This window comes from Mus caroli, chromosome 15 (assembly GCF_900094665.2).
Source record: "Mus caroli chromosome 15, CAROLI_EIJ_v1.1, whole genome shotgun sequence".
NCBI classification, from domain to species: domain Eukaryota; kingdom Metazoa; phylum Chordata; class Mammalia; order Rodentia; family Muridae; genus Mus; species Mus caroli.
This window is the reverse complement of record NC_034584.1, coordinates 30,061,645-30,082,232: the sequence shown is the minus strand read 5'-3', so window position 1 is coordinate 30,082,232 and position 20,588 is coordinate 30,061,645. Positions and strand designations below refer to the sequence as shown.

At 40.6% G+C, this 20,588-nt stretch overlaps 1 protein-coding gene across 4 annotated transcripts in view; it reads left to right on the top strand.

Annotated features, from left to right (window-relative positions):
- Positions 1 to 20,588, top strand: part of Stk3 (serine/threonine kinase 3) — a 271,464-nt gene that overhangs the window by 13,411 nt on the left and 237,465 nt on the right. For 2 of the 4 annotated variants that reach the window (XM_029469538.1, XM_029469541.1), the window contains exons 2-4: positions 18,576 to 18,656; positions 19,250 to 19,270; positions 19,582 to 19,710. In XM_029469538.1, the coding sequence (XP_029325398.1) occupies positions 19,694 to 19,710 (17 nt within the window). In that variant the 5' untranslated portion in view covers positions 18,576 to 18,656; positions 19,250 to 19,270; positions 19,582 to 19,693. Of the gene's footprint in view, positions 1 to 16,421; positions 16,666 to 18,575; positions 18,657 to 19,249; positions 19,271 to 19,581; positions 19,711 to 20,588 lie in introns of those variants that run through there. The other 2 variants (XM_029469539.1, XM_021183619.2) reach the window with 2 other exon arrangements.

Here is a 20,588-nt window from a genome sequence, read left to right as displayed (position 1 = left end):
CATCCCTCCATGGCTTCTGCATCAGCTCCTGCTTTCTGACCTGCTTGAGTTCCAGTCCTGACTTCCTTTGGTGATGAACAGCAGTATGGAAGTGTAAGGCGAATAAACCCTTTCCTCCCCAACTTGCTTCTTGGTCATGATGTTTGTGCAGGAATAGAAACCCTGACTAAGACAGAATCCCTGTGGAGTGTAGAGAAGTAACGTGTGTAGAACTGGGGGCAAGCAGAGCAATGTCTGTACAGACTGCAGACAGTAGTGGTTGTCTACACAGCTCCCATGCCTGCATGTGAGTGCCGCTGCACAGTACTGAGTCAGATACAGACGGTTGAATGATTCAGACGCTTTACTGTTGTCCAAATGTGAACTTGGCTTGATGTGAAGGTTCTGTTAGAGGGTTCGTTGGGTGTTATATCAGTTTAGGAATATTCGAGGTTTGCGGAAATAAGTGACTAGCAGTATCTGTGAGTTGATCCAGGTTTGAAGTGTAAGGAGTGTCTTGGTGCAGATTATGTGGTTCTTTCTCTCTATGGTAGATCCACAGGTAGATCTTTGTGTGTTGTGTGTTTCATGTGGAAGTACCTGCACCCCTCCAACCACACCAGTAAAGATCTGGTAGCCCAGGCTGGCCTTGAACTTGCTATGTAGTGAGGATGACCCTCTGTGCTGGACTTTAACAGGGTGCATCATCATACCCGTCTGGGCTTTTATTTTTTATTTTTTGGACATGGATATGTTCAGGCATTTTCAAATCTGTCATTTTGTCCATATTTTCTGAACTTGCAGATTTTGAAAACAATCAGTTATTAAGAAAGTGACTGCAGTGAAATACTTCAGGGACAGGGAGTATCTAACTTCATGTAAGTTTCTTACAAGAAACAATAAGGAATAATGTCACTTTCCACTTGACGGGAAATAGAAAAACATTCTCAGGAAACAGAAACCAGAGCTCGGGGAGGAAAGGATAGAGAAGAATCTTATCTTTTCCCTTTGATTTCCTTGCCAGGAAAGTATAATTTTATAGAACATTTGGGCAAAGAGCCCAATCTGAGAGGAAGTAGAAAGAGCTGAAAACAACACTTTCATTTAATTAAAAAATTCTTCTATTGTATCTGTTTTCTTAGATGGTCTGGGCACATCGTAGTGAGAGCATCTAACTTATTCCCCCGTTAACATATTTTCTAAAGGTAAATGCACATAAAAGCATCGGGTTGTATCTGTCTATTATAGGAACCGTGACACAGGCATTGTGTTGTATCTGTCTATTATAGGAACCGTGACACAGGCATCGGGTTGTATCTGTCTATTATAGGAACCGTGACACAGGCAGATGCTTAAAAGCATCAAAGGCAGGGAGGGCTTAGTTCCAGTAATAGATAGATAGAGTGACAGACAAGTTGTTTTACGTCTCTGTCTTAGTATATTTGTCTCTGTAATAATACCTTTCTGAGAGTTACAGGGCAGTTAAAGTATAACTTGTAAAGTACATGTCTCTGAAGATAATTTCCAAAATGTTTAGAGAATGTGGTTCTGATAGGGTCAGCATCTTTAGGAATATTCATAACTCTCTGAGGACTTACAGGGACAGCTTTCACTTGGGCGCATAAACATCTAGAATTAAACATTTACTGACCATTTATAAATTGTTTAGCTTTAGAAAAGCAGAAATGAGCAGAAAAAGATGACCCCTGAATTTTAGTAGTTTGAGGAAAAATGTACTTCCCCTAGTTGACATAGAAAAGATGTTTGATATTGTAGATTCATTTTTGTCACTATATGTGACCTAGAGAATGTTTATTTTTTTATTATTTAAAAATTATTTATTTCTCCCTCCTTCCCCTCCCCTTTGCCTCTGAGAGAACAACTCCCCTATCTGGGTGCATCAAGTCTCTGCAGGATTAGGCACATCTCTCCCACTGAGGCCAGACAAGTTTTTGCTACATATGTGCCTGGGACCTTAGACTAGCCCATGTATGCTCTTTGGTTGGTGTCTCCCAGGCTCTAGGAGCTCCCAGGGGTCTTCAGTCTCCTTGAGGGCCTTCACCTTTCCCTCTAACTCTTCCACAGGGGCCCCAGCCTCCGTCCAATGTTGGCTGTGAGTATTTGCACCTGTTTCAGTTGGCTTCTGGGTGGAGCCTCTCAGAGGGCTGCTCTGCTAGGCTTCTGTCTGCATGTACAACATAACATCATTAATAGTGTGCCTGTGGGAGATGGGTCTTGAGTTGAGCTGGTCCCTGGTTGGCCATTCCTCCAGTCTCTGCTCCATCTTTATCCCTGCATTTCTTTTAGACAGGACCAATTTTGGGTCAAAAATTTTGTAGGTGGGTTGGTGACTCCATCCCTCTACAGGGGGGTCCTGTCTAACTACTGGGGGTGGTCTCTTTAGATTCTATGTCCCAACTTTTGGGCATTTCGGCTAGGGTCATCTGCATTAACTCCTGGGAACCTCCCTCATCCTTGGTTTCTGTGACTTCCCCCACCTCTCACTACTGGTAATTGCATATTTCCATTCATTTTCCTGACCATCTAGACCTCTCTCCTTTCTCTCCCCATGCCTGATCCTGCCTTCCTAGTCCCGTTGCCTCCTTCTCTCTTACCCAGGTTCTTCCCTCCTGCTGCCTCCCATGATTTTTTTGTTCCCCCTTCTAAGTGGGATTCAAGCATTCTCATTTGGGCCTGCCATCTTGTTTAACTTCTTTGGGTCTGTGGGATATATCATGGGTATTTTGAACTTTTTGGATAATATCCACTTATCAATGAGTCCATACCATGCATGTCTGTTTTGATATGGGTTACCTCAGGATGATATTGTCAAGTTCATTAATTTGCCTGTGAAATTCATGTCTTTGTTTTTAATAGCTGGATAGTAAACTATTCCATTATGTAAATGTACTACATTTCCTGTATCCATTCTTTGGTTGAAGGACTTGCTTCTGGTTTCTGGCTATTATGAATAAGGCTGCTATGAACATAGTAGTGTATGTGTCCCTTTGGCAGGGTGGGGCATCTTTTGGGTGTGTGTCTAGGAGTGGTATATCTTGGTCCTCCAATTTTCTGAGGAACCACCATAGAGGTTTCTAGAGTGACTGTACGAGCTTGCAATCCCATCGGCAATAGAGGAGTGTTCCCTTTTCTCCACATCCTTGCTGCCACTTGAATTTTGGTCTTAGCCATTCTGATTGGTGTAAGGTGGAGTTTCAGGGTCCTTTTGATTTGAATTTCCCTGATGACCAAGAATGTTCAACATTTCTTTAAGCTTCTCAGCCATTTGAGATTGCTCTGTTGAGAATTCTTTTTAGTCCTGTACCCCATTTTTTGACTAGATTATTTGGATTTTTGGAGTCTAAATTCTTGAATTCTTTATATATTAGCTCTCTGTCAGATGTAGGGTCAGTGAAGGTCTTTTCTCAATCTGTAGGCTGTCGTTTTGACCTCTCGACAGCAGTGGCTTTTGTCTTATAGATGCTTTTTAGTTTCATGAGGTCCCATTTATTAATTCTTGACCTTAGTGCTTGAGCTCTTGGTGTTCTGTTCAGGAAATTTTCTCCTGTGCCATTGAGTTTAAGGGTTTTCCCCACTTTCTCTTGTATTAGATCCATTGTATCTGGTTTTTCTTTGATTCATTTGGGCTTGAGTTTTGTGCAAATATGGATCAATTTGCATTCTTTTACCTGTAGAACCCTGGTTAGACCAGCACCCTTTATTGAAGATGCTCTCCCTGTTCTATTGTATTGTTTTGGCTTCTTTGTCAAAAATCAAATGTCCATAGGTGTATGGGATATTTCTGGGTCTTTGATTTGGTTCCATTGATCCATTTCCCTGTTTCTATACCAATACCATGCAGTTTTTATTATTGTTACTCTGTAGTACACGATGGTGATACCTCCAGAAGTTCTTTTATTGTTCAGTATCATTTTTACTATCCTGTGTTTTTTTGTTTTTCCATATGAAGTTGAGAATTGTTCTTTCAAGATCTGTGAAGAATTGTGCTGGAATTTTGATGGAGATTGCCCTGAATCTGTAGTTTGCTTTTGGTAAGATGGCCATTTTTACAATACTAATCCTACTGATTCATTAGCAATGGATACCTTTTCATCTTCGGATATCTTCCTTTCTTTAGGGACTAGAAACCTTGGCTGGAAAGAGGGCTCATTTTTCTGTTCTTGTAGAGGACGTGGTTTGGTCTTTAATACCTAAATATCAGTTCATGACCACCTATAACTCGAGTCCCAGGGGATCTATCTGTCTTTTGGCCTCAGAGAGCATCAGGCATTCGTGTGGCACCTGAACATAATGCAGCTGAAATACTCATACTTCTGAAGAAAACAAAACAAAAAGCAAGGCAAGAAAACAAACAAAACAAAACAAAAAACAAAAAACCAACCAACCAACCAACCAAACAAACAAACCAAACCCCAAAACAGACCAAACTCAGAAAGTGGAGTATGTGCAAGTTGCTAGAATGCTGTAACGCCTGCACACTGCTAGTGGGGATGCATTGTTGAACCAGCGAGAGTTCCTCAAGGCAAACTGACCCAGGATTAACGATATTTTTAGGTTTTTACTTGAGTGAAACCATGCACTATTTATTCTTTTCATGTGTTGGGCAGTGGATCCTATAGTGGAATGTTTTATTAGAGTTAGGCTAATTTATAAGAAATACATTGGCTAATGTTAGGACAGTGGCATAAAAAGGGGAATACTTCCACTTATTCACTGGAAACTGAGTTTAGATGTAGAAGTAGCAGAAGGTTACATCTGTGAAAGGTCTTAACTTGTGTATCTTTTATTTTGAAGCTTGTGAACAAGGCAAAAGACCTCTCTGTCTTTTTGATGAATGATCTGGTGGTCTTAACTAGTTAACAGATTGGTTAAGGAGCTAATACAGTGGTGCATTACCTTGGGGGTAAGGAGCTAGTTGCTGTTTTCTAGCTGACAAACTGTAGTAAGCTTAGCTGTTAATGTTATTAGAAATCTGGGAAAAATAAATTATGGTCTAGATGTTATATATTAATTAAAATGACAAGGTTGGTTTATAGTCCACTACCTACACAGTTCTCTCAGGTCTGCGTGGTCTCTGTCAGACTCGGGAAGAGGTAGTCTGGCCATCAGGCCCAGAAGACGAGAGGCTTTTTCCTGTGTGTGTGTGGGGATGTGGGAGAAATGACCCATCTTGACTTAGGCAATATGAGCTATGTAACTCTCCGGGTATCCTCTGTTTGTCCATAGTGTAGGCCAAGCCCTGGCAGCGGGCAAGGCAATGGAGCAGTGTTTCTCAGTGGTTATCATACCACAGTCCAGGTAGAATTCTTTTCTGCTGTGCTCATATCTTTTTCAGAGTCCTTGGGTGATCACTGTTAGGATTTGGAAGTCTCTGTCATATTAAGCTTAAACATTTAATGTTATACTTAGCAGATTTCTGACAAATTGAGAGCTAATATTTATTAAATATAGCTGAGTTAGACAATCTGTGTTTGTTTTTAATTATTTCATCTAGATTGTTTCTAGCAAATAGAGTATATTATAACTTAATGACAGTAGCAAAAACAAGGCTAAACATATCTTTAAGGCAGTGATCTTTAACCTTTTTACTGTTGTAAATCTTTAAATTAATATTAAAATTATTATTATTTACAAAGGGAGGATAGAATAATATGAAAACCATATCTTAATTGAAAAGTGTCTTTGGAGACCTTTTAAGTCAAGTGGAGAATGCCCATAACAAAGGTGGCAGATCGTCATCAGTCTGCTGTCAGCCAAGGTGGCGCTGGAGCTAAGATGGTGCTCAAGCAAAATAGCTCCACCTGTGGAGGAAAGTCACGTGTTTGTTATACCTTAGAGTGGAATGGTATTTATCTATAGAAGCATGGCTATGTATCAGCAGAGACGAGACAAATAGACACATTATTCATTATGTACATATGAGGAGATTTGTCCCTGTCACTGCAGGCAGCCTCTGCCATGCAGGCCAGAGTAGAGTAGGTTACCAAGAGATGGAGAGCCGGCTGGCATGTGGTGGTAGTGCGAGGGCTCTGGGGAGGGTGTCAGGTGGCACCAGTGGCTGTGCTCTGCCTGCCTCCCAGCAACTGCTCCAGCACCATGCTGTCCCATCACTGGGGTAAGCGAGAACAACAGAGTGAGTTAAGTTTAAAATAAAACTTGGAGCTTGCTGTTAAGAGTCAAAGGAGTAGGAGCTGAGAGCAGAGGAATAAAGCAGTGGGAGTGAAGGTTGGGAAAAGCTTACATAGAAAACCTTACATTTTTCGGATCGATGGTGAGAACTGTGAAAGTTTTTTTTCAAAGCTCTTTTAAGCCATTTAGAGTAATTATCTACTGAGTATTGGGTGGAGTTTAGCCTGAGAATTTGGAAGCCTTTAAGACCAGGAGGTGTCTCAGTAGGATGCCTAGAAGTAGCATGGAAGACATTCCTTTGAGATTAGAAGTTATCAATTATCCCTCCCGCCATCCTGAAGATAAATATGATAAGTAGGAACTGCAGCAGCCAGCCCAGATCACCAGGTTGTCATGAGGTGAACCTTAAGGGCTGAGCTCCTGGCCAGCAGGAGAATGGTTTACCTAGGCTTAGAATTTTCCAGCAGTGAGAGAAAGAAACCAGAGGAGAGAAAGAGAGCTTACCCAAGGGAAGAGATCCTAAGACAAAGGGACAGTGAGGAGGGCCAGTCATGACTGTTAATACAGCTGTCCCCACGGACACCAGAGGGTGGCTGTGAGCTCAACAGCCCTTCCATGGGACCAGGGGTTGTTTACTCTGAATAGTTGGGGTGGAGGGCTTACCAATTCACTGGTGTTTGGCTGGGTAGGCCTAGTGATCTGATAGCTACAAAGTCCATGTGGCAGCGGTGCAGGAGATGTGAACCTGTGAGTTTGTGAATCTGAGTTATGGCACCAAAATGTGTCTTTATAAAGCCAAAGATAGGTTTTATAGAGTGTGGTATAGTATATGGAGGGATGCCTCTCTGGGACCATACTGAGGCATCCCTCCCTGAAAGGTACCAGCCATGTGATGGGTCTAGTATAGAATAGAGTTATTTGAGGGATGGGAAGGGGAGTTGAGAAGGAGTAGAGGCAGAGAAAGAGAAGGGACAGAGAAGGAGGGAGGGGAGAGAAAGGGAGAGAGAGAGAGAGGGAGGGAGGAAGAAGAGGAGGAGGGGCTGGCTGGGAACACATGGGGGGAGGGAGGGAAGAGAGGGGTCAGAGAGAGAGAAAAGGAGCAGAGTGTCAAGAGAGCCTGTTGTTAACAGTTTGGGAGCACATTGGTGGTCAATTGCTATGGTCCTAAAAAAGGCAAGAGTGTTTGAGGAATTTAGTTCTGGATGGTATACTTTAAGTGGGGAGTTACCTGTGCTATATTAAGGAAAGCAGAGGGAAGAGTTGAGAATTTATCTGCTTTGGATAGCTGAGGAAGAAAACATCATATTAATTATGTATCTGGGATAGGCTGTAACAGCTTGTTTGTAAAAAGAAACTGGTTATTAGTTAAGAATTAAATAATTGTTATCGACATAGTTGGTTTTACCCGTGGGGTAGATTAAATATAATTTTTGAAGCTTAAAAAATTTTAAACAAATTGAAAACATTTTGGAACAATTTTGGGTTAAAAGGCATGGACATTGTTTCAGGTGTTTCTGTCAGAGGAAAAAAACATTTAAATAATCATGAAAAATTTGGGTTAAAAGGCATGGACATTGTTTCAGGTGTTCCTGCTAGGGAAAAGAACAAGCATTTGAACAAAGAAACATGAGAATTTTTGGGTTAAGGTTTTCAGGTGTGCATTTTTTCCCCGAATTCTCAGCAGCAAGACCTCATCCATTGTGTTTGCTTCCTGGGCTCTTTTCACCTAGGTGGAGGGGTTGGAGCCTGCTCTGCCATGCTAAGGCTGTTGGCCATTTGTCCTAGAAGGCAGTCCCCCAACCCCTCGGCCCCCAGTGTTTTTTCTTGGTATTTTTAGAAGGCAGGGTGTTGTTTTTTGTAAACCCTAAAAGTAGAGCTGGAAGAGAAGCATAGGGACTTGGTGGCACCTTGTAGGGAGAGCCTAGGTGGGGGGTTGGGAGCGGAGTTTTTGTTACTTGTCCATTTGGAGTGTCTTGTCTTTAGAGTGGGAAGGCCTGAGTCTTGTGGGCTAGTGCCAGGGGTTACTCAGTATCTTTGCTTAATCGGGAGTTACGATGTGGGTCTGTGTGGGTCGCCGGCTATGGTGAGCGTTAGCTGGTTAGCCTTTGCTTGGCGCCAGATGTGGTTTCTGTTGTCTTGCTGCTGTGGTGTGTGAACTCTGCGTGGGCAGAGGGAACTCAGGGAGCTAGTCTGCATTTCACCCTGCACTGACATCAGCTGTTGGACTTGCAGGAAGTGCCAGTGCACTGCTCAGGGGTGGGAGAACACAGCCTACATTGGGGACCCCCAGCCTGGGTGAGAAACTATGTAGGCTGAGGCCGAAGCTGATGTTTCTTAACTTCTGAACACCCAGAAGCCGCTTGGAAGTTCAAGGAATCGGGAAAGGGGGTGCAGGCTGGTGAAGAGGAGTCCTGGTGGGGATGGGGTTGTGGGGGGGACTCCAGCTTTGCTTAGTGGAGAGTGTCTGGGAGCGCAGAGGGGCCTTCTGCAGGATACTTAAGCAATGTGGCTGTTGTGATTGTAAAAAGATAAAGCGCAATTAAGATATGTTCTAAGGTGATGTGGTGAGGTATGGGGGAAGGGAATGTCTCTGTGGGCCCATGCCTAGGCATCCCTTCCCCTGAGGAACCAGCCACAGGACTGTATAGTATAGAATAGAGTTTATTTAGGGCATGGGGAGGGGAGTTAAGAGACTAGTAGGGGCAGAGAAAGGCAGAGAGAAGGAGAGAGTAGAGAAGTAGAGGCTGGCCATGACTATTTCGGGGAGTAAGGGGCAAGAGAGTAAGAGAACAAGAGAGTAAGAGAGCAGAAGGGGCAAGCAGCCCCTTTTATAGTGGGCCAGGCTTACCTGGCTGTTGCTATGTAACTGTGGGGCGGAGCAAACCTGGCTGTTGCCAGTTAACTGCTTGGGAGGAGTCCAGACAGTGCCTACGTGGCTCTATATGGTGAAGGCTTTCCCCCACTTCGGGTCTTGATGAGAGAGACAGTCCTGGGTTCCAAACTGTTTACTGATTGTCCATTGTGGAGAACACAGTTTCCTTAGGTGGACAGAGATTACACACCTTTTGAGGAAGGAATGCTCAGGAAGGGAGGCTCTGGCTAAACCCTCAGGGCCCATCTAGACACCTCATTAGCATGGAGAACTCATGTTCTGGGCTATGTGACTAGTTGCCATGTTCTTTATGTGAGGAGTCATGGTCACATGTTCCAGGCCAGGAATCTTGAGTAGGTTTTTCTGTAGTAGATGAAACACCTACTGTCCTCAGGTGGTTGCCGGGGTTTCGGAATCCACTCGACCTTACCAAGTTTTCTGTCACCGTCCCCGCCCCTACATTCATGCTTGACCCTTTCAGTTCCTAGTGGTGTCCAGTTTCATCCCTCTTCGTGCACATGGCAGATTTCATGCTTTTCAGTGGTGAAATGGCATTGTCTTTAGAGTGACATTACCTTTCTTTATGTGTTTACTAGTTAATGGACCCTTAGGTTACTCCTGTGTGTTGGTGATTGTACATAGTGATATAAGGAACGAGAGTGCAGAGCACTGGCTTTGTTTTCCTTGTATACATGTCAGTAGTGTGGCTGCTGGATCATGTGTTTTAAGACCTGTGTCACTACATTCTCTTATTCTCTACTTCATGCTCTTTATAAACAGATAGCAAGGAGGAGTGTGGCAGTGACTCATGATTTGGGTACTTTGTAGAATACTTTCATTTGTTTGGTTTGGTTTTTGTGTTTCCTCTTTAAGGGCTTCTAGCTGTTTACCTGTGCTCTCCTGTATTTCTTTACTGGAGTTATTTATGTCCTTTTTAAAGTCCTCTATTATCATGAGCAGTGATATTAGATCTGAATCTTGCTTTTCCAGTGTGACGGTGTATCCAGGACTTGCTATGGTGGGAGAACTGGGTTCTGATGACACCAAGTAACCTTGCTTTCTGTTGCTTGTGTTCTTATGCTTGCCTCCCGCCATCTGGTTATCTCTAGTGCTACCTGCCCTGGCTATATCTGATTGGAGCCTGTCCTTCTGTGATCCTGGTTGTGTCCTCAGAGTTCAGCTGTCTCTGGGATCCTGTGATTCTGTGATTCTGTGATCCTGATATCCTGGGTGTGTCAGAGCTCCTGGGAGTAAAGCTGCCTCTGGGACCCTGAGATCCTGGTGTGACCAAGCTCCTGAGATCCTGGAATCTTGAGAGTGTCAGAGCACATGGGAGTGGAGCTTCCTCTTTGTGTTGTGGGACTGGCTGCTGAGTTTGTGCCCAAGGTCTGCTCAGGGCACCAGCCCAGACAGACTGAAAGGAATCAGTGCCACTGGTCTGGTGGAGTTCCTGCCTGCCCAATGGTCAATGTTACTCCTGGTAGTGGGACCTATAGTGACCTTCAAGAAGAGCAGGCCGTTCTCTTTGTGGGCAGTGAGCATATCCTGGCCTTGTTGCAACTTCAGAGCTTGCCTAAGTTCCTTCAGTACTCAGCACCGAGGTCAAAACACAACACACCAAATCACTTAAACTTGCTCAAGTGGATCTCATGATGGACTCTTGTGAATATTTATAAATGGATATCCTTAAGAAACATCTCTCACTTCATGCCAGAATTAATAAAATTATTGTTTGTATTTTATTTAATAGTTTCCTAACACTATTATACGTTAGAGAGACTTTGGTTTGATTCTCTTTTGCATTTATTCCCAAAGTAATTGAGTAAATCACATAAGCTTTAGTTTTCTGGTCTAATTCCTGAGTAATTACCTGAAAGACTATAAATATTCAGTAAGTATAAATGAGAAGTAAAACCACTTCTCATTGCAGTAGTACAGTGCCAGAAAGTGCCTAGTACTTACATTCCAAAGTGCTTTCTTTAATTTTAAATTTCATTTTATTTACTAATTGATTGTGTGTGTGTGTGTGTGTGTGCATGTGTTTGCATGTGCTCATGCTTGTACAACATATAAATGGAGACCTTAGGACAACCGGCAGCTCTGGGTTCTCTCTTCTGATTGTGGGTTCTGGAAGATCGCACTAATGTCATCACACCTGGCTTCAGCTATCTTTCCTTACAGAGCCACTTGCCAAGTCTGCCTAATGCACTTATCTTCCTTTTTAATTTACATCTTATTGTGGATGTATGTTTCTCTGTGTTAGTGTGCAAATGCGTGTGGGTCTGCCTGCAGGGGTTATAGTGCACTGGGTTCTCTGCAGCTGCATCTGAGGCAGGAATGAGCAGTTTGATATGGGTGCTGGGAACCAAATTTGGGTCCTCAGAGTAGCAAGCATTTCTGACCACTGAACTATCTCTCCAGCCCCCTAATGTTCATGATTGTGTTTCACTTAGTTTTAGTGTTTTTTCTTTTGTACTAGAGTAGGACCCTCTCAGTTGCTAAGGCTTGTTTTTCAGTTCTTTGCATTACCCCAGGGACTAGGCTGCTTACCCACAAACTCCATAGGTATCTCTTGAACGAAACAGATCCATGGGTTAGTTTTTCAGTGCTGGTTTTATAATTAAACCCATATTAAAAATTCAGTCTAGGACTAACTTTTCTTGGTAAAGGAAGAAGCCTACAGTAGTACAATTTAATCACAGGAACAAGGTTAATGAATGTATACCGTTTTTACTATTCCCGTTTGCTCTGGTCATTTTATTCAATCTATAGAAGAACCACACGCCCTTCCATTATATGGAATTATTTTTTTGAATTGTTGAAACTAAGTTTTATTTTATTTTAATATGAAATACAGTTTAAGACATTTTCCTCAGACAGTGAAGAAATGCATTTTCTAGGCATGGTAGTGCATGCCTGTGATCCTAGCATTGGAGCAGAGGCAAGGACAGTGCTTTAGACTCAAGGTTTTCCTGGTTTACACACCAGCTTCCAGGCTAGCCAAGGCCAGATAGTGAGACCCTACTTCAAAATACTAAGCCAATCTAGATAAAACATATTTTAAAAGATGAAATGAAAGCAGAGAAGGTGGAGTCTTCCCCGTTGGAAAAACCTGGATACTAAAACATTGGCATGTTGCAGATATTTGAGTTTCTGCTCTCTGCCAAGTGCAGTTTTTCATGTGGGGACATAGCAGTGGACGAAGCAGTCTGCAGCACTTGTGTAGGCTTTGCTCTTCTGGAATTTGATGGTGGTGCTGTGGGAAGGCTGTGGAGATGTTCGGAGATAGGCTTGCTGGAAGAGTGGGTTCCTACGTGTGGGACTGGAGGTTTACTAGCTTGCCTCACTTCCTGCTCTTGGTTTTCTGACTGCCGTTTGGGTAGTAGCCACCCTGCTTTTGCTCTTGATGCCTTTTTCCCACCACAATGAATTGATCTGCTTAAACTGTAAGCCAGAATAAAGTTTAAAAAGATCGCTGCTTGTCATATTTTGTCATACCAATAAGAGTAACTGATCCAGCACACATTGTGACCATTCAGGTTCACTGACATTCAAAGAAAAATGTGAAAATAGTTTAGTTTTGTGCCTGTGTGTGTGTATGTGTGTATAGGAGGTGATGCTGATATAGAACAAAGGGCCTCACACAGGTAAAACACACAGACAGTGAACAGGCTGAGCTGTATTCCCAGCCTTAGACTGACTTCTCAATCTGAGAACTCTCTTTTTAACTAGAGAGGTTTGAAAGCAGACAGTTCAAAAATTATTTTGAATTAGGCCATAAATGAGAAGATCAGTTTTCATTTAAAATATCAAAAGAGGGAATAATAACAAACTGGTAGAAAATATGAATGGTTTATCGATATAAGTCATGTGTTTTTATTTGACAGCTGTCCCAAAGATACTGTCTTTGCTTAAGTTAAATTAGCAACATTTCATTTCTATATGTTGAGCAAATAAGATGTGTGGACTAAGAGGAAAGAAATGTTTACTATCTTCATCTGAGCGACCTATGACTTGTTTGTTTAAGGTGGGCCAGATTATGGGCCTGTTTTGAAAGAAACTTTTCAACTCCCAAGAAATTACATAGTGGATAAATTACTCTTTAGCTTAAAGAGATCTGTTCATATCACCATGCTGTCTTCTTATGTATACAGTTCATTCTGAGGGCCTCCCCTCCTTTTTTGATTAGCCATGAAGGACATGAAACACTTTTGATTCTATGCACAATTGTTCATCTTTTTAAAGTTTAAGGAGTACTTTTTCTTGTTTGTAACATCTTTCAATTTCGTTTTTCCTCTCTGTGTACGCCTCTCTGTTTCTGTCTCTGCTTTGCCTGAATCCCTTACCTCACTGCAACTGTGAAGAATGTAACATGTACAAAGACTGCTGCTTTAAATTTAGGCTTTCCTAACCCCAACAAGGGGCCAAAAGAGTCATGTATCCACAGATGCCAGATTAAGAAATATTAGGGTAGTATAAATGTCAAATTTAACTTCTAAAATCACAGCAGGTGAATCAGCTTTTGACTTGGTAAAGCAAATTAAAATTAATATATGAGAACCTCCTCCATTTCTGCTACAAGTATGGAACCACACTTGTAACCCAGGCTGTCCATTCTCCTGTTTTGGAAGTGATGTGCTCAGCGCCTCTGCAGTCTGCTGCAAGCCCTGGATTCTGTCCACCTTTTCAGGGGTGTGCTTCGTTATCTCCTGGGCTCTGTGTTTTCAGTTTTCCTATATTTACTAATGTATCTCAGATAGTGTACTTGCCTGAGCATCTCACACGTACGTTTTGGTAAGTTTTGTTTTGTTTTGTGTTCCTTGTCCAACCCCTCTCTCCACAGCAGGAGGCTTTGCGCAGGCAGGAGTGTCCTGTGGGCAGTGTTTTCCTTCCACTCTGGAAGCAGTGGTGGAGTCCTCACCTGCACCAGCTCACCACCTTGCTCTCCTGCCATCATAGTATTTCTCCCTTTTAGCATCAGTATTTTTTACTATTAAATGTAGATTTTTTTTGATAAACAGTTTTCCAGAATCTGACTATATCAATAGTTTGTATTTTTTTTCAGTAGTATTCTATTGAATGGATTTTCCACTATTCACTTATTAGTGGTAGGCACCTGTAATTTTTCAGTGTTGGGTTGTTGTGAATGAAGTTACTGCAAATATTTGCATCTTGATAGTGATGTTTTCATTTTTCTTAGGCAAATGCCTAGGAGCAGAATTGCTTACCATATGATAAATGTGTCCAGCATGCTGAGAACTAAGCTGTTTTCTTAGGGAGCAAGTTATTTTGCATTTCTTCCAGCCATAATTCTTGTTCCATATCCTTGGTAATACTTGTTATAAATAATGCCATGTTAGTGTATCTTATTGTAGCTTAAGATTTACTTTCTGATGATTAATAATAAATGTCTTTTCATATGCATATTAAGCATCCATTGTATTTCTCTATTGAAATTTCTGCTTATATATTTTGCATCTTTTATTTACTGTTTTATTGCATTAAAGCTTTGTTTTTATGTGTGTATACATGTTATAACATATATATGTATATATTTATAAGACTCTTTATATATTTTGTATATAATTCACGTCTGTGGCTTCTCTTTCCAGTTAATTGTAGATAAAAGTAGATAGTTCTTATCTATGCTTTGTGTGTATGTGTTTATACTTATTTATGTCTGTCTTTGAAAATTTGTAGTAGTCAAAGCATTTATTTTTATGATATTTATTTATAACATAATGTAACTGAGAGCCCCAGTGGTAAAATTGTATATAACTCACACAAAATAGTATAGCTGTCATTATCTACGTCAGGAACTTTTATTACTTCTGGAAATGTTTTCAATATAATATTTTTATTAATTTGGGAATTTCACATTATATACCTTGGTCACACTCATTTCTCAGACCTCCTAGATCTGTCCTCCCTTGTAAAACCTGCCCCCTTCCCTCCAAAAAAAAAAAAAAACCCAAGTCCAGTTTGTGTTGCCCATATACTTACTGGAGCATGGTTAGACTCCCAGTGCACATCCACTTGAAGAAAACTGAGTCCTTCCCCACTGCATCCTCTACAGAAGTCATTAGTCATGGAGACCTATACTTCAGCATCTTTATCACAATTTTTAAGAGTTCTCTTCAATGGCTTCCTGTCTAAGCTTGTTACTTTTTTGGGGTTAGGTAGGGTGGGATGGTTGTAGTGGTTATCACAGAAGCCTCTGTGTCCCTCTTCTACTATGAGTCTGCAGTCATTAATACCACTGTAAAAGTAGCTTCTTTGCCCTTAACAGTCTGCAGGAATACAGACCATGGACTTAGATATGGTCTCTGGCACTAGCCAGTGCCATGGACCTTGGCATGCTTATTGGCAGTACCATCACTCCCAAATTCTCCTGCCCGTGTTTGATGACCATCAGAGAGCTCTGACCTTGAGTCAGCTCATGTTGGTCTTCACGTGCAGGCGCTTGTAGTTCTTTCTGTTGAGTTCTGTGGGGTTAGCTGTATTGTTTCATCATTAGCCCTTGGTTTTAGTTAATGAGTCTCTACCCCTTTTTAGACTATTTTGGTTTATTTTTTTGGAAATCTCTTAGTTGATCTTTTGTATTTTTTCAGTTTCTTTCATTTTCTTACCCTTTATTATTTTGTTCCTTTACTAATTTTGGATTTTTTTCTGATTGTTCTAGTTCATGGAAAACCAGCACCAGGCTGTGTCTTTGAGATTCCTCTTTTTGACCTAGGTACTGTGATCTTCCTTCTCTTGGAGTTCTGCCATGTTCCCATGGTTTAGTATGATGTGTGTTCATTTCTATTTGTTGGAAAACCTTTTTAGGTCTCTCTGATATGGCTACTCTTGGTAAGTAGCTTGCTCTGAGGGATCCAGTGTCTCTTTCCAGGCAGAGTTAAAGATATTCAACATGTCCACCAGGAATAGATGTGGATTTTTGGGAATCTAAACTGTGGTCCTCAGGCTGCAAACACTTAACCTCTGAGCAGGATCACAGCTTCCATCTGACTTTCTTTCAGCACAATCTTTGCCTCCTATTTTCTTTTTCCTTTTTGGCATTTTGAGATTGAGTCTTACTGTGTAATGCAAGTTGGCTCCTACAGTCTCCTGCTTTAGCTTGTCTGGTTGTTGTTAGTTCGTTTTAGGCTGGAGATTGTTTTTCTGCCCGACTGATAATTTCTCATTTTATCTTCACCTTTGCTGTTTTCAAGGACTTTTTTTTCTTTTTAACTTGGTTTAGAATTTTAAGTTGATTTTCATTTCCTTGGCATTTTTTATCATTTATTTATTTATTTATTAATCACTCTGGCATTTTAAGGGTACTCTTGTGCTTAGTGTCTGACAAGGAGCTTACACTCAGTCTTTTCTTTTGTTCTTTTAGAATCATGTAAATTAGAATATAGAACAATGGCTTCTGGACTTATACTTGATACCTATGAGCAAGTATGATCTATACCTTCTCTGTATACATGCATGCATATGTATATAAACTAGTATTTCATCGTATGAGAGTCTTTATGGTGTCCTTAGCAGATGGAGTTCACTTCGGTACAGCGTGCAGCCATTACTTCTTTTTGCTGTCTGAACTTCTCAGTGTGTCCACTTCCAGCCTTTCTCTTCTCCATGCCCAACACAAGATACGGTTGACTTGCTGAGCGCTGGTAAGAAAGAGAACACAGCCCTAAACATAAGGTGTTTATGCACAGAGGACAGTTATGTAAGGAGATGACCCTTGTCTTCCTGTGTTCTTTGTAGCTGGCTCCTCAGCTCTTGTTTTTCAGTGTTCCTTGAGTCTGTCTTTTGTCATTCCTATTTTCTTCTTCATGTAGTTACTTTGAAGGCACGTTTTCCTCTTTCATCTTTGTTTTTATTATTTTTTTAAAATTTACTTTTCATTCTTTGACACACATATAAAATGAATTTATTTCTTTTCACTCCATCACCCTGCCACACCTCCTCTCACTGAAGCCATTTGTTTTTGTTTTTGTTTTGTTTTTGTTTTAACCAAGTCTTCCTTCTCTTGTGTGTGGCTGTCCATCTGTCTCACTAAGGAGGGTAGGAGGGTTGTTTTCATGAGCAGGGATAGGAGGTGATTTACTGGAGCATGGACAGCTTACCATTGAGAAGTGTGATCTTCTTCCTCAGTCGCTGTTGATGGCCTGATCTAGTACAGGTGACCAAGTTAGTGCACCTGCTCAGCCATGTCAGGCCCGACAGCACTGCTTTACAGAACTTGTCTTCCACCTCTACCTCTTACACTCTTCCCAGTCTCTCTTTGGGAGACTCCCTGAGCCACCCAGCAGGCGGGTGCACATATGCTTTGTTCCACTTGGGGTAGGACACTCCAGTCCCATATTGTTTGACTATTGAACTTTGACTATTGTCTCTTCATTAACCACTGCCTACTGCAAAGAGAAGTTCTCTGATGAAGCCTAACAGCTTGCACTATCTATGGGCTTAAAACTGTTTAGAAGGCAGTATGATACCATATTCAATTAGCAAGGCAGTAGTAGTAGGCAGAATTCTATATTTTTGTCCTTATATAAGTAAAGCGGTAAGAGGACTGTTGACACACACTCTCTCTTCCCCCCCCCTCTCTCTGTATTTGAAGATTGTAAAGTATATCATAACAATTTTAGTGATTAAGTTAATCATTAGAATCAGTTATAGCATATTTATTTTTATTGTACTAGGTACATTCTTGTAAAGGCAGTGTGCTGCATAATGTTGTTTTGATCTGTAATGAATTATGTATGACACTGGCCTCATAAGATTATAATGGAGCTAAAAATTTTCTACTATTTTTTAGTGATATTATAGCCACTGTGATCTTTGAGTACAACACATAGTGTTTATGCTGGTACAGTTATGAACAAGTCAGTATGTTCTAATTGTATAAAAGTATATATAACACATGTTCTTGTGTGTAGTATATACTTCTTGGCCATGATAATGTATTACTATGCTCATGTATTAACTGTAGTATAGTTCTAATAATTATTTCTAAGTATATTCTTACAAAAATATTTACTGCAAAAATATAAGCTATGTATGTCTTCTAGCATATTCTCTGATAACCCAATTTTCCTGTATTGTGTTCATTATGGATATAGTAGACATCGGTGTATACTGCCCACATAATAGGCTATATATACTATCTTGATTTGTTGAAGTACATTCCATGGTATTCTTCTTGTGTTAAGATTATCTAAAGTATTTCTTGGAATCTGTCCCCTTTATTAAGTGGGATATTCTGTTATTAACACTATATAAACGACTATATGTTGTTGAGTGAAAGCACGAGGTTGAAAGCAATGCATAAAGTAGCGTATGTATAACATGTTCTCTTGTCTGTTTGAATGAGGGAAAGGAATGGCAGTCTCACAGAACCTGATTTGAAGAGGTTTGTATTGGATTCTGTTGCTAGGCACACAAGGGACATCCCTTGGAATGGGCAGTTTGCTATACACCCTTCATAGTACTTGCTTTTGGAACATCTGATTATATTGCTTATTACATTGTTTTTGTAAAAGCTTTTAAGGAAAGCATTTTTCTTTTTTACTTTTATCAGTAAGCTAAAAAAGCTGAGTGAAGACAGTTTGACTAAGCAGCCTGAAGAAGTTTTTGATGTACTGGAGAAGCTTGGAGAAGGGTGAGTAAGAACTGTGAAAGTACCTTTCAGATAAAGGCAGTGTTGTCTAGTGTCTCACCAGAGTATGTCTGCTGGAGTGAGTGCTATTAATACCATGAATCTGACAGTGTCCAACTGTAAAGACCAGATTATGGTAGGTATGGATTGTAACACTGTCTTTTAGACAAATAAGTTCGTTCTTGTTCTCTCTCTCTCTTGATAGACATTCAAGAGCTAGAGTAGAGATTAAGTCCTCTCTTTCCTTTTGTGTGACTACCCATGAGTATGTGTTCTTTCCCTTGAAGAGATGATACTTAAAGACGCATTGAGGGACTTTGGTTGAGGATTGCCTACTTTTCTTAATTTAGTGTTAAATGGTTTACAGTAGTTAGGTGTTGTGCACATCTACAATCTTGGTAATTTAAGACCTTGGCTGTATAGTCTGCTTAAGGCTACATAAGAGCCTGTCCTAAAAGAATCAAAAAGAGGAAAAAAGGTTCACAGTAAAAGGTGCACTGGGCTTCTGCTTGAGTCAGTCTTTCCTCTGAGCCTGAGATGTGGACTGTTTTTAACTTACTTCTCATGCTTGTAATTTCCTTTTCTATCTCCTTAAGCTGCATTTGAGTTGACAAACCGTAAGTTAGCCTCTTTGCCTCCTTTCTGTCTCCCCTGCCTCCTGCTCCTTTCTTCCCATAAGAAAATAGCAGCTCACTGTGTTTTTACTTGATAACTTTTAAGTTTGTAATCGAAGCAGTAATGCTCCTTCATGAACTTATTATTCCTTTACTTTTGTTTTTGATCATTATAATGATGATTTAAGCTAGAAAATATACTATGCAATATATATATATATATATATATATATATATATATATATATATATAAAAGAGTCAGTATTCTTTAATGCTTGATATAAAAAAGTGATGTCTTGGTTTTCTTTTTTAAGGTCTTATGGAAGTGTTTTTAAAGCAATACATAAGGAATCTGGTCAAGTGGTTGCAATTAAGCAAGTACCTGTTGAGTCAGATCTTCAGGAAATAATCAAAGAAATTTCCATAATGCAACAATGTGACAGGTATGAAAATATCTTATTTCCTTGAGTTTATTCTGATGACCTTCATTACTTGCATAGTAAACTAGATTTTTGTTACCTATTGTTTTTTTTCCTGACTTGGCAAAACTAAAGAGCCTAAGGATAAGTGTGTAGACGTATCCTTTGGACTTACAGCTATTCAAAGAAATGATAGAAAAGGATGTGTACAGAGAGGGAGATAACCAGCCTGTCTCTTCAGGACACATTCATGGTTGAATATTACGTTTTTGATATTTAGTGAGGCATTTTACATTATTATTACATGCTTTTGCTTTTTTTCCATGCAGGGTTTCCTGGGTAGCCTGAGGCTGGCCTTGAACTCCCCCTGTAGCTTAGGCTGGCCTCAGGTTTTGGATCTTACTCTCTCAGCCTGTGATCTGAGTGATGGGATGATGGACATGCTCTCTAAATCTGGCATATAATTATTTGTAAATTATTTTGTAATTATGATGTAAATAATCATCAACAAGCACTTACAAAGCATTACCTGTTGGAGAAGTAATATATCAGGATCCAGAAATGCTAAGAAATCCAAGATTTCATTTTTCTTCTTGAGGGGCTATGGTCTATTTGGAATGAAAACATGTGGACAGACAGCCCGGATGTAGAGTAGTAGGTACCTACTTGTGGGAACTTGGAATGATAACAAGAACAAGAGGGTGGGGTATCTTTCTCAGCCAGGGATGATAGGCAGTCCAGAAATTTAGGAAGACTTTGGTGGAGAAATGGAAGGATAAAAGAATAAGAATTATATCTTGAGAGGTGATACAGCCATACCATATGTGCAGAGGACCTAGTGCAGGTGCCTTGATTGTTGGTTCAGTCTCTTCCATAGGATTTCCCAAGCTCTGCTTAATGTC